The 13,687-nt window shown below is 34.7% G+C and overlaps 1 protein-coding gene across 1 annotated transcript; it reads right to left on the minus strand.

Moving 5' to 3' along the window:
- Window positions 1-10,263: 10,263 nt before the first annotated feature.
- Window positions 10,264-11,894, minus strand: LOC139861408 (VQ motif-containing protein 4). Its single transcript, XM_071849803.1, has 2 exons — window positions 11,112-11,894; window positions 10,264-10,582 (listed from the first exon to the last, which is right to left on the minus strand). The coding sequence occupies exons 1-2, from the start codon at window positions 11,794-11,796 to the stop codon at window positions 10,566-10,568; spliced, it is 702 nt and encodes a 233-aa protein (XP_071705904.1). The 5' UTR covers window positions 11,797-11,894; the 3' UTR covers window positions 10,264-10,565.
- Between the last annotated feature and the right edge of the window lie 1,793 nt (window positions 11,895-13,687).

The following is a 13,687-nucleotide window of genomic DNA, read 5'->3' on the forward strand; positions in this document are numbered from 1 at the left end:
TCGGTCACATTGAACCCCATTATAGGCTTACTGTTAATGAAGCCAACTTTCTTGAGAGAGAGTTGGACGAAGTGGAGATTAAAAATGCGGTGTGGGATTGCGGTAGTTCTAAGGCGCCGGGCCCGGACGGTATCTCTTTTCGTTTCATCAAATATTTTTCGGACATATTTCAATTTGATATTTGCAGGGATGTTAGAAGATATTTTTCTTCATGTATTGTGCCCCGTGGTGCTAATTCAACATATTTTTCTCTTATCCCGAAAGTTATGAACCCGGTTCTCGTTACTGATTTTAGACCTATTTCGTTGGTGGGTTTCTTTTGCAAGATTGTCACAAAGATTCTTACTAATCGACTCCTTGTTGTTATCGATAAGATTATTAGCCCAGTTCAGACGGCGTTTATTTCTGGTCGTCAGATTCTCGATGGTCCGTTAATGTTAAGCGAGATTATTACATGGATCAAGAAATCTAATAAAAAGATGTTACTTTTTAAGGTGGATTTCGAGAAAGCTTATGATTATGTTAATTGGGATTATTTGATGTTCATGTTATCCTTATTGGGTTTCGACCCCAAGTGGTGCGCATGGATAAGGGGGTGTCTAAATTCGGCTAAGACATCTGTTTTGGTAAATGGTAGCCGACCCGTGAATTCCAGATTAAAAGAGGGTTAAGACAGGGAGGCCCTCTTAGTCCGTTTCTTTTTTAATTGTAATGGAAGGTCTTCATTTAGCTTTTTCCCGAGCTATGGAGACTAACTTCATTCGTGGCATTAAAGTGGGGACTGATAGTATTCATTTATCACATTTCATTTATGCGGATGACCTCATTATTTTTTCTCATTGGATCTCTCAAGAAGTGAACCGGCTTTTACTAATTCTGGAAGCGTTTTATTTGGCGTCTGGTTTGCGGATTAATGTTAATAAATCTCATCTTTTTGGTGTCGGAGTGGAGAGTGCCGAGATCATCTCGTTTGCTGCTGCAGCAGGTGCTCGTGTTGGATCGTTTCCTACTACTTATCTTGGTCTCCCGATTGGCTCTAATATGAAATTAACTTCCAGTTGGGATAGCTTGGTAGATAGATTCCGGGATAAATTATCTACTTGGAAGGCTGCTTTGATTTCTTTCGGTGGTCGTTTAACTTTGGTTAAGTCTGTTATGGGGAGCCTTGGTATTTATTTGATGTCATTGTTTAAATGTCCAGAACGGTCTTAAAACGTCTTGAATCGATTAGGGCCAGATTCTTTTAGGGTGGTAATACTTCTACCAAAAAGATGTCATGGGTGAAGTGTGATAAAATTTTAACTTCATTTGATAAAGGTGGTTTTAATGTAGGGAGTCTTAAAGCCTTTAATTTGGCGTTGATAAATAAATGGCGATGGAGATATTTAACGAATCCGGAAGAGATGTGGGTATCAATCACAAAATCTATACACGGACCTCTGTTTCATAGAACCGAATATAATATCTCTAGCACTTGGTCTTCTATTATTTCAACGTGCTCGAAGGTGGTATCTGATGGCTTAATTCCTATTGACACTTTTAAAATGAAAGTTGGAAATGGTTGCTCTATTCGTTTTTGGCACGATATTTGGTGTGGAAATTCGACGCTGTCGTCCCACTTCAATTGCCTTTATCACCTAGACATTAATAAACTAGACTCGATAGCTGACAAACGATCCGTTGGAGCATGGCATTGGACCTGGACGAGAGGTGATATTGGTAGCCGTAATAGACAATTACTTGTTGATCTTCAAGAGGAGCTTGGTGACTGCCGTCTAGATGATAAACCTGATCAATGGTGTTGTTCACTGACTTCGGATGGTACATTTACAGTAAAAGCCGTAAGAGGTTTTATGGATCGAGCATCTTTACCGTTGACTAATGTTAGCACTATTTGGTTCAAGTTTATTCCTAGAAAAGTCAACATTTTTCTGTGGCGTTTAAGACTTGATTCTCTCCCAGTTCGTTGGAACCTTTCCGCAAAAGAGATAGAGATTAATTCGATTGTATGTCCGTTATGTAATAATGGTATCGAGACTCAGGGCCACTTATTTTTCAATTGTGACATGGCTAAAGAGTTATGGTTTAGAGTTCGGGTTTGGCTTGATTGTGCTCTTCCGACATGTTCATCATGGGATACATTCATCACATGGCTTGAAGGTGTTCGATTACAACCTCTTTTTAAGGATCGGATCGTTGCGGTTGTTTCTACTCTCCTATGGGCTATTTGGCGGTTTCGGAATGGAGTTGTTTTCAAAAATTCTTTTTGTACCAAAAGTAGTTTGTTTGATTTTATTAGATTATTGTCTTTTCGTTGGATTAAACATAGAGGCCATTTAGTTTCTTTCTAATTGGAACTCATGGTTATCTATGCCGTTTTAATTTCCCTTAGCGCCTTGCTAGGGATCGTTTTATTAATATAATTGATTCTTTGGCCGTAAAAAAAAATATGAGGATCGGCGGCTTGTACGAGCACACGACTTAGCTGATCAGGCTACAGTCTACTGATAGTCAGCTTTACTGAATCCACTGCATAACCATCCAGACGCAACATATGCGTCCTTCTATGTTATACTGAACATTCAGTAACATCATGACCCGACCAGAATACCACGGTCGACCTCACACAAACCCTACCTTGCCGCCTCTGTAGGTTTCCAACCTTGCCACCTCGGTTGTTGTCCAACTAACAGTGCGCACATAAGATCACAGATAATCAGTTATGCAATCATCCTAACTAGCATGACAATATCTAATTACGCATGGCAATCATACTGTACATAAACATAATAATAAAGAGTCTGAACAAGTAGCGTGTCAGCTACTTAATACTCTATCCAGAGATAGACCTACTAACTGAATACCAGTAACTAGCTCAGATAATCTATCACTGAGCGGCTTCCTTATCCTTATCACCTGAACATAACGCAAATCAAGTTAGTTTCTGTCCGTTAGCACAAAACAGCACAGTACAGTAAATCAGTATCAAAAGCGCCGCTAAAAAGTCTTATGCATTTTCAAAATTTACATCCTGATTATCATAAGTCACGCGGACAGTATAACGGTTAGACATCAACACTTAATAAAATTTCCACTGCCTAAGTCCATCTGCCGACTGACCAAGACAGCCGACCGTATCCATGCCATTGGGCGATGGTCTCTTCCACCGACCGAACGTCTAAAGTAATTTCATTATCCGAAGGACTTCCACCATCGGTCGATGTTCGTGACTATCGGCCGATTGTCAGTCACCATCGGTCGATGGTCAAAGACCATCTTCCAAAGGTAGTTCATCAGCAGCAGCAGCAGCAAAGTGACGAGTTTCAACCCAAAATCACCAAATCTCGATTTTGGACACGTTTTTTGACCTCAAAACTGAACACATCTTGTACACTAAATCTTTTGGGACATAAACCCACAACATTCAAACACAAACTACTACGAATTGTATCAATTTTGACATTAAACCCCACTTTTATAAAACTTAACCAAAACACCCATTTCGACACTGATTTGATCACGAAATTAAACAAACTTTACCTTGTTAGAATCACAACAACACAAGGAACGATTTGACACTAAAATCAAGCTTCAGTTCGAGATCAAATGATTTAGGGTTTGAGTTGGTTAGAGTGAAATATGGTACGGAGCGTATTTGGGAAAATTCTAGAGAGATAGAGAAAATGATGATAAAATGCAACTCAATACACTTAATTAGGGTTAAAACTCCATACCCCACAACATACGGGTATTTACCAGTTATCTAATAACTTTCGTACTTAATTTGACAACCCTAACGGAATCCAATTTAAATATACGAACATGTTCTGTGACCCTTGTCACAAACTGGTCTTAACCAAATAATAAAATAACATAAAATAAAAGCATAACTAACTGCACAATTATGCTTAAGGGCAAAAAGGTCATCTTACATCTATGCCCGATCTGAGGATGTTACACTAGTGGTCATTAACGTATATGCTTAATATCTCTTGAACTTTAGATATGTTGTGACTATCTCACATGCCATAGTTAAGTTTATAAATGCAGCTTAGTTCGTTAATATAAGTGCATATTTATTGAGACATGTTTAGCTTATGAATCTATATCTAGTTGTGAACATGTTACATGCATTTCATATGAGCTCAAGATATGATTAGCCTAATATGCATTGAAAGTACAAGATTAAACGTGCCAACGGATATATGAGAAGTCAGAACTTGTCATTACCCTTTTGAGTGAGTTGAGATTATAACAAAGGAAAACCAAGGACATGCGCCTTCTCAAATGGTAATGGACAAGTCAACATCCAAGTGTAAAAGACAATACAAGTTTGAATAAGAGATGGAAAGTCAAAATGGCTATAGACTAATAAATTTTTGCTAGTAACACACATTTAGCAAAAGTCTAACTTGATTCAACAAAAAGCTGTTGATCAAATGACTATTTTATTTGAAATACTATGGACGTTCAAAGTCGTAGACAATTGTGGCTCGATCGTATACAATTTGTCAAGAATCTATCCTTCACTATAAAAGGAAGACACATTTAAAGCTTGAAGATTCTCTTCGTCACGTACTTCATTCAGATAAATCAACAATCACATTAGAATTCATTTTATACACTTTCGTATATGATCAACTAGAGGAAAATTCTATCTTGTACCTAAGTTGTAATCTATGTAAACTCAACACTTAATTTCTTATCATTGTGTTTGCATTATAAGCTACTCTGTTTGATGTAAACAAAGAGATAACATTAACCTTCACTTGTACGTAGTAATTAGTTGTAAGTGATTGTGAGCTTCTATCAAGTTGGTATCGTTGTTCTTGTAATAAGAGCACCATCTTAATTAGCTAACTAATTTCCTTATAGAGAGTTAGAAAATTGATTGTTTTTGTCATAAGAACATTATTTATCTCATTGGAGATATGAGTGATCTAAGTAGGCTTTGATCTTTCGATGGGATAGAAAAATTGTTGTTGTGGCTTGATGAAGAACAAGAGGTGTAACCGGATCTCCAACGGGTTTGGAGAAAAGTTTATTGAAGTTAACTCTTGACGTGATGTGTCGAGAAGTGGATTAAGTATGATTAGTTAACATCCTCCCCAACTACTATAAATCTTTGTGTTTTTGCATTTTACATTTCTTACATTATTGCATTAACAAACACAAACACTTTCGCACTTAAAACTTATGCGTTGATCACTGAACATATCAAAACAGTTTTAAGAAATCATAAAATAACTATTCACCCCTTTCTAGTTACTTACACAACAAGTTAATGATAGATTACCTCTTGCGTTAACAGAGCAGTGGTACCCTAAGGTATCATCGGATTCAGGGGATTGAGGGTTCGAATCTAAGGGGAGTCATCTCAAATGGTGGCTTATGGGCAGTTATTTTAAGGCTTCTCATGGGTTTTTTTCTCTAGTTTGTAGAAATGCGAGGTTGGTTAATGTCCGTATAATAGTTTAAATATGTTAAAAGTTGGATTTCCATTGAAGTAAAAAATTTTTTAGCTAATTTAGACAAAGGTTAAGTTTTTCAACGTCAGACTAATCCTGCTTTAATCGATAAGTCTATGTAGTGTTTCTGTTGACTAGTCGCCAACTAATAACTTTTACATTCTTATTTGTTACACAACCAGTTAATGCTATATCTCCACTTGCGTTAACAAAACAGTGGTACTCCGGGGTATACAGGTTTCATGGGATTGAGTGTTCGAATTCAAGGGGAGTCATCTCAAATTATACTTTATCGGTAGTTAAATTGGGGTGTCTCGCAGAGGGTTTTCTCTAGATTGTAGAAAAGTGGGGTTATTCAACGTCAGTCTACTAGTTTAATTATATTCAAAGTTGGATTTCCACTAAAGTGATATTTTCAAATTTTGACAAAGTTAAAGTTTTTCAACGTCAAACTAATCCCGCTTTGATCGTTACGTTTATCCAAAGTTTCTGTTGACTACTCCCCAACTAATAGGCTTTACAACCTTATTTATAAAAACAACCAATTAATGATAGATCACCACTTACATTAACAGATCAGTGGTACCTTAGATATCCGGGTTTTATGGGATCGAGGGTTCCAATCCAAGAGGAGTGATCTCAAATTATGCCTTATGGGCAGTTAATTTGAGGTTTCTCCTAGGAGTTTTTCTCTAAATTTGTAGAAAAGCGGGGTTGGTCAACGTCAGTCTACTAGTTTATATATGTCAAAAGTTGATTTTCCATTAAAGTGATATTTTTTTGATCAAATTTTGGCAAAGTTTAAAGTTTTTCAACATCTGATTAATCCCGCTTTGATCGATAAGTCTATGCAATGTTTCTGTTGACTAATCCCCAACTAACAACTTTTACAACCTTATTTGTTACACAGCCAGTTAATGATAGATTACCACTTGCGTTAATAGAGCAATGGTAACTCGGGGTATCCAGGTTTCATGGGATCGAGTGCTCGAATCTAGGGGGATTTATCTCAAATTGTGTTTTATGAGCAGTTAATTTGGGCTTTCTCCTAAAAGGTTTTCTCTATATTGTACCTTATGGGCAATTAATTTAAGTTTCCTGACACTTGTCCGGATGTAAGCGGGTGCTCGTTAGTGACTCGTAACATGGTGTTCAAAAAATAATTAATGGGTTTGGATTATTCGCCCTCCCGGATAGCCCGAACTAAGAAAAATCTTCTACCTTTTTTGTGATTGAACTACGCGCAAGTAACATTAATCAAATAAAATAGCTGTTATGTAACTTAGCTTTCGGTAGTCGAGATTTTATAGTACTCCAACCGACTTGACCAAGGTTGGTCAACGTCAGCCTACTAGTTTAAATATGTCAAAAGTTGAATTTCCATTAAAGTGATATTTTTTCGATCTAATTTAAACAAAATTAAAATTTTTCAACGTCAGACTAATCCCGCTTTGATCGGTAAGTCTATGCAATGTTTCTGTTGACTAGTCCCAACCAACAATTTTTACAACCTTTTTTGTTACACAACCAATTTAATAATAGATCGCCACTTGCGTTAACAGAACAGTGGTACCCCGGGGTATCCAGATTTTATGGGATCGATAGTTCGAATTCAGGGTGAGTCGTCTTAAATTGTGCCTTATGGCAGTTAATTTGGGGTTTCTCCTATGAGTTTTCTCTAGATTATACTTTATAAGTACTCTTAGTTTCCTCCTGACACGTGATTCAAATATAATCGGGTGAGTGAATTCTGACATTCGGCAGTAACTCTTAACATGCCGTTAAAAAAATAATTAATGATAGATCACAATAGCTACCGTTGGCTTATACACTAGATGAAGTATTGGCATGTTAAGTTTGGATTGATGGGATACTTTATGCTCTTAGCACTAAGATGTAATCTAATTTGGCATTACACCCTTATGGTGGGTTATTCTAACTATGGATACAGTGTGATTATATTTAAAAGTGTTTTTATATGAATTACCCAAATAAAAAAAGTGCTGTGATTAAGAATCACTAAAAGAATACTATGTCTATGCTGGAAAAAGAGAAATTATTCCATTCCAAACCTAAGTGGATGAAAAGCAAAAACATTGACTTTTCATCAAGAGTGACTAATAATTTAAGCATCGTTGACTTTAAGATATTGATGCAAATAAAAGCGTTCATTTTAAAGATCTATACTATTACATAACACGTATTCTTTAACTAATTTCTATAAGTAATAAGAAAAAAAATAAGGGAGGAAATTACTAGATAGTTTAATACTAGTGAAATCACCCGTGATATCACGGGTTTGTTTAAACGAAACAGTTTAATGATAGATTTTAAGTGAACGTAAATGCTAAAGTTATTTAGTTTAATGACCCGTAGAACCACATAGTTCGACTAAGAAACTCGTCAACTGAACATTTCATCAAACACCTAAAATGCATATTTAACAATCCACATCCAATCATAAGAGATAATATTAGTTGTCATTTTATTTTAAGAGTGTAAATTAAAATATAAATGTAGAATTGATTTCCTTCTGCCTAACTTTATAAATAATTAATTAAAATAATTTAATTTTAATAATTAAAATAAATATTAATAAGATTTAATAATAATAATTAATTAATAAGATTAAATTTTAGTTAAAAATTATTTAGATTAATAACATCATCCACCATGCTTAGATTTTTTTTCTTTCTTTTTGATTTTTTCTTAACAAAGTAATTAGCCTAATAATGACATCATCATTTTAGCAATATAATAATGACCCGTAGAACCACATAGTTTGACTAATAAACTCGTCAACTGAACATTTCATCAAACACCTAAAATGCATATTTAACAATCCACATCCAATCATAAGAGATAATATTGGTTGTCATTTTATTTTAAAAGTGTAAATTAAAATATAAATGTAGAATTGGTTTCCTTCTGCCTAACTTTTTTATAAATAATTAATTAAAATAATTTAAAATAATTTAATTTTAATAATTAAAATAATTATTAATAAGATTTAATAATAATAATAATTAATTAATAAGATTAAATTTTAATTAAAAATTATTTAGATTAATGACATCATCCACCATGCTTAGATTTTTTTCTTTTTCTTTTTAAATTTTTCTTAATAAATAAATTAACCTAATAATAACATATCATTTTAACAATATAATAGAAATTCTATACTACTGGTCGTACATTACATGATAGAGTGTCAATATCAAATAAAACTAGCATGTTGACATAGATGGTCAAACAATGAGCACCAACCAAACCAAATGAGCATCAAATCATCAACAACTAATCAAGATAGAGACTTTTGATTGCCAAAGTTGAGTATGACCCAAACATACCACATGAAAATTTTCAAATCTAGTGACCCACCACTCTCTTAAGGTTCAATCTTTACCCAAATCACACTCACACAACCACATAACTTTTATAAACCATTGATCAAATAAATATGGACAAATATTATCTAATCTTAGAAAGATAATAAAGGCAAATTGTGTCATTTAAAACTTATTAAGGACATACATGAGTTTACTTAAATCATAACAAAACTATTAAGTTTTTCTTGACAACTCTTAAAGCTATTGTTAAAGACTTGCATCTATATAATCAAACCTATATCTTTGACATAAAGAAGTTACGTTTTTTACCCGTAAGTTCTTAATCATTATAGATCGTCAATGAACCGAAAAGGACCACCACTTCATCAAAATGAGTTTTATGGTAGATGTCAATCATTCATGCCTATCACCACTTCTTTTCTTGCCTTTTATCATCACAAGCTTCCACTTTTTCCTACCATTTCGCTTTCTCATGTCTTTATTCATTATGCCTTGGTCTCTTTTTTGAGTTTGAGGTCAAAAAGTAGACTTGAGTGTGTTTAGATATGTCTAAAGGAACTACCCGTTACAGAATCTTCATGCCAAACTTCAAAGGAACCTATTCAAAAGCATTTTTGACTGGTTTCAAATTGGAACAAACTTATCCATTTAATTTTATATCCACAATTTAAATTATTATTATATTAGCTGGAGGTCCTCTCGGAAGCAATCTTTCTAACCTAGAGTAGAGAGGGGGATGACATTCTGTTCCTGTGAGTGGACAATTTTTTCTCAACTCGTAGGTAGATAAACGACTTCTATTCTAGGTGGACAATTTTTTCTCAAACTCGTAGGTAGATAAACGACTTCTATTCTATTCTAGGATAGAGAAAAGATTGTCTGCATCTCACCTCCTTCATACCTCACATGTACGGGATTAGGTATTGTTGTTGTAATTTAAATTATTATTATTGTTATTATCAGTGTGGATACTTATCTAGAACCAACTTACACTATATGCTATCATAAACCATTATTCAAATATAACTTATATTTGTCACACTTAGGAATTAAAGTCCCCATGAACATATCATTAACCATAGAAGTTGTATGTAGTCAAGGTGGTTGTTGAGTCTTTGCTAAATAAATTAGCCAAGTTCAATACCTACCAATTAGTTCAATTCAATGACACTAATTTTTTACATAGTCAAATACTAAAAGAATCAAAACAAATTAATACCATAGAATATTATATCACTAAACAATAATAAAAATACAAAATTGCACATATACTATATATACGAGTTGTAGACGGTCAATCCTTAGAATAGAAAGTCATTCACCACTCTCTAAGGGCAGAGACAACCAAATAAACTGTTATTTTAAAAGACAAAAAATTCATAACCTTTAAAACGGCAAAATCCCACTACATAAAAACCACTTATAACTCAATTAAACTCTATATCTATAAAATATATTATTATATATTTATATCTTAACATAATAACATCCGAATAAATATAAAACATCAAGAAAACATATACTACTCTAGTAAAAAAAATGCATCAATCTGACAATCTTCACTAATCAAGATTCCTTGGCCCATTCTACTATTTTCCTTGACAATCAAATAGACCCGAACGAAATAACAACTTTACCCTATTTTCAATCACTCCAATCAACTCCTATTTTGTAGTTTAGCTTCACAAACATACAACCCTTCATGCAAAGTGTACAACACTTCTTGCACATGAATATAATCTTGTCTCTATGTGGAGTACTTATCTTCAAAGATATCAACTTGTAAGTTTGATCATTGAAATATGTGAACATTGGATTTGATTTGGTCAATATTAACAATTGGACCAATTTAACAACATCCATTTGATTTGGTCAAATTTAACATTTGGACAACATCCAATTGCCAGCCTAATGCACATGTGAGATGTAAGATTGTATTGATTCCAAAGCATAATGTACAAGCAAGTAATGCATTTCAAATGATATCGAAATTGAACACATCGTAAAAGTCTAGGGCTTAAATTGAGAACATGATAGAAACTTGTACAAGGAAGAGATTAAAAATATCTTTTCTGGGGTAAATTCCTTTCTCATCACAACAATTCAATAATCAATACTGACTTGTACATTGTGCAGTAAAGTTGTACCTTTTCCAACTAGGTCAATTTTCACTCTTCTTTTTTTACCCTTTTCACCCACCAATCTCTTGTAGTACAAAATTCAACTACTATAAAAAAACCATTACATAGAAAATTAATTAATTGACGAAAAAAACTCATTATTCATGAAGAACCTGAAACCCTAGGTGACGTCACCGGAAACAAGGGTAAAAGTCGGGGCTCCGAATCCCTTTTCGGAGTACTCGCCGGCGATGGATGTAAATAAAAACCCTTTTTTGCAATCGCATTATCTTCAGCTTCAACGTTCATATTCGTACAATTTCCGGTCACCGGAGACTTAAAAAGATCCGGCACAAGTGGGGTTACCGGACTAAGCATTAAAGACGGAAAATTTAGAATTCCGGGAGAAAGAATCTCCGGCGTACTTGGTCGCCGTGGAGATCCAGAAAAACCAGACCCGTTTACAAACCCGGGTACCAAGGGACTGATCTTGAAATTCTTCATACTATTCCTCCGTTCATACAATTTGGAGGTGTGTTTTTTGTTGGGTCCAGTTTTCATGGGCGGAATGGGGTGTCTGGTATGTGGGTCGGGTCGGGTTGCGGTAGCATGTTTGACTGTTTCGGATGATCCGGTTAGCATTTGGACAACTTTCTTGAAAGAAGTTGTGTCAGCTTGAACGAAAGTTGTAGGGTATGGGTTATTCGGGTCGGATCTAGGGATGGGTGTTGGTGGTGGTGATGGATGGTGGTGATGATGGTTTGTGGTGGTGGTGGTTGAATTTGTACTAGTGCTATGGGTGTTTGGTGATTGATTTTTGGTGTCTAGAGGTCTAGGTGAATAATTGTTGTTTTCCATTGGTAGAGTGAATCTAGAGGGAGAAAATGAGAAGAAATTTAGTGAGAGAAAAGTTTATTTGAGAAGAAATGAAGAGAAAGGTGAGAAATGAAGAGAAGGATGAGTTTGAAGTGCGTTTGTTTGGCATTTAGCATTATTTATTATAATTATAATATAATAATATAATTAATCAAAATTAAATTTTGTTACTTTGTTTGGTTGGGTTGGGTTGGAAATGTCTTGGTGGGACTTTGGATCTATTCCGTTTTTACATTCTTACTTGCATATATCGAGAGTTAACTACACTTGCGTTTGACTTTACCATTTACTACAATAAGTTTTTCATTGGATTATTAGGTGTCTACACGATTGAGGAGGTTGTTTATCTTTTTTCATCTATCAAGTCATATTTCTGTTTTACAATTAATCCATTTTTTTGTTTGACTATATTTAAATAGGTAGTTTGATTATATATTTACCGGAAATAAATTAATTTTTAGATTAAGTGAAAAATAAACAACGTGCTCTTAGATATGTTGATGTCAATTAGAACAAAAATTAGAAATTAGCTCTGACTTGAGACTCATGTTCGAGTATAAAAATGATCGTTTGTTTTTTATTTACTCTTTTCTTTCACCCAAACCACCCTATTTCCACCACTAAACCCCTTTTCCTCTACCCATAACCACCCCATATTCACCGCTATACTCATTTTTCTCCACTCACAACCACCCCATATCCACCGCTATACTTCTTTTCCTCCGCACACAACCACCTCATGACCTCATCTCCACCTCTAACTTCTTTAAATCACCATTTCCAATTTTTCTATGTATTATGCATGAACCTTTTCTCTTTCAAAGTCACCTACCATCAATCACTCTTGCTTCCTAAGGCCACATACAATCATACACTTCTTTCAGTAAACTTCTCTCCTCCACATCAGCGCCACATCAGCACAAACCCTTTTAACATTTCTTTCACTAAACACTCACAATCATACACCACATTTCAAACTTTAACCAATTTTAAATTATTATTTAAATACATAAAATAAATACCAATAACATTTTATTAAATAAAATTAAAACATTACATTATTAAGAAATTAAAAAACATTACATAATTAAAAATAAAAGACAATACATAAAATAAAATAAAAAAACGTTGCATAATTAATAAAAAAACAAATACGAACTTATTATTAAAAAAAGAACTACTCGAGTGGTGTCAGGTCGTCGTCTTCGTCTTCGTTTTGTTGTTCTTCGGTGTCTTCGTCGGTTAACAAGATCGTCTTCATTTTTTGTCGATACTTTAGAAGTATTTGTTGGTCTTCCGATGGCAAGTCAGGGTTGATGCTTGTGTTGAAAATTCGAAAGGCGCGATTCATTACTTTCATTAAAGACGATTGTCGTTTTTGTTTTTGAGTTAAAGCAATTTCTTTTTGGGCGACCAACAGTTGAGAACGAACTTCTTCGGATGAACAAGAAGAGGTGGCATCGGACGAAGCCAAACTCTTTCGGCTTTTTCTACCGGCTAGTCGACCCGGTGGACACCGGATTGCGTCTTCCCCGAATAAAGTAGTGTGATCGGGGTTTGGATCAACCCGTAAAGGTTGATCGTCCCCCAAAGTGATCGGTGACTCGGGTATTGGACGCCTACGGGATGTCATTATGCCATCCAGGACAGAAAACTTCGGACACCTTCTGAGTACTTGCCATGCTTTGTAATGCGTAAACACGACACTTTGACGCTTCCGATATTCATCACGCGCTGCTTCAATGATATCCGCGTCATTAGCTCCACTTGGCCAATTTTTTTTAATTGGTTGTAAATACTAATAAAAACTTTGATATCTCTATCATTTTCGTCCATTTTCCGGTTATTTGATCGTTGTTTCTTTTTCGATCGG

The sequence above is a fragment of the Rutidosis leptorrhynchoides genome, chromosome 8 (assembly GCF_046630445.1).
Source record: "Rutidosis leptorrhynchoides isolate AG116_Rl617_1_P2 chromosome 8, CSIRO_AGI_Rlap_v1, whole genome shotgun sequence".
Lineage (NCBI taxonomy): Eukaryota > Viridiplantae > Streptophyta > Magnoliopsida > Asterales > Asteraceae > Rutidosis > Rutidosis leptorrhynchoides.

Excerpts from the sequence above, each read along its gene's own strand:
- LOC139861408 (XM_071849803.1), bottom strand. The coding sequence starts at position 11,796 with ATGGAAAACAACAATTATTCACCTAGACCTCTAGACACCAAAAATCAA.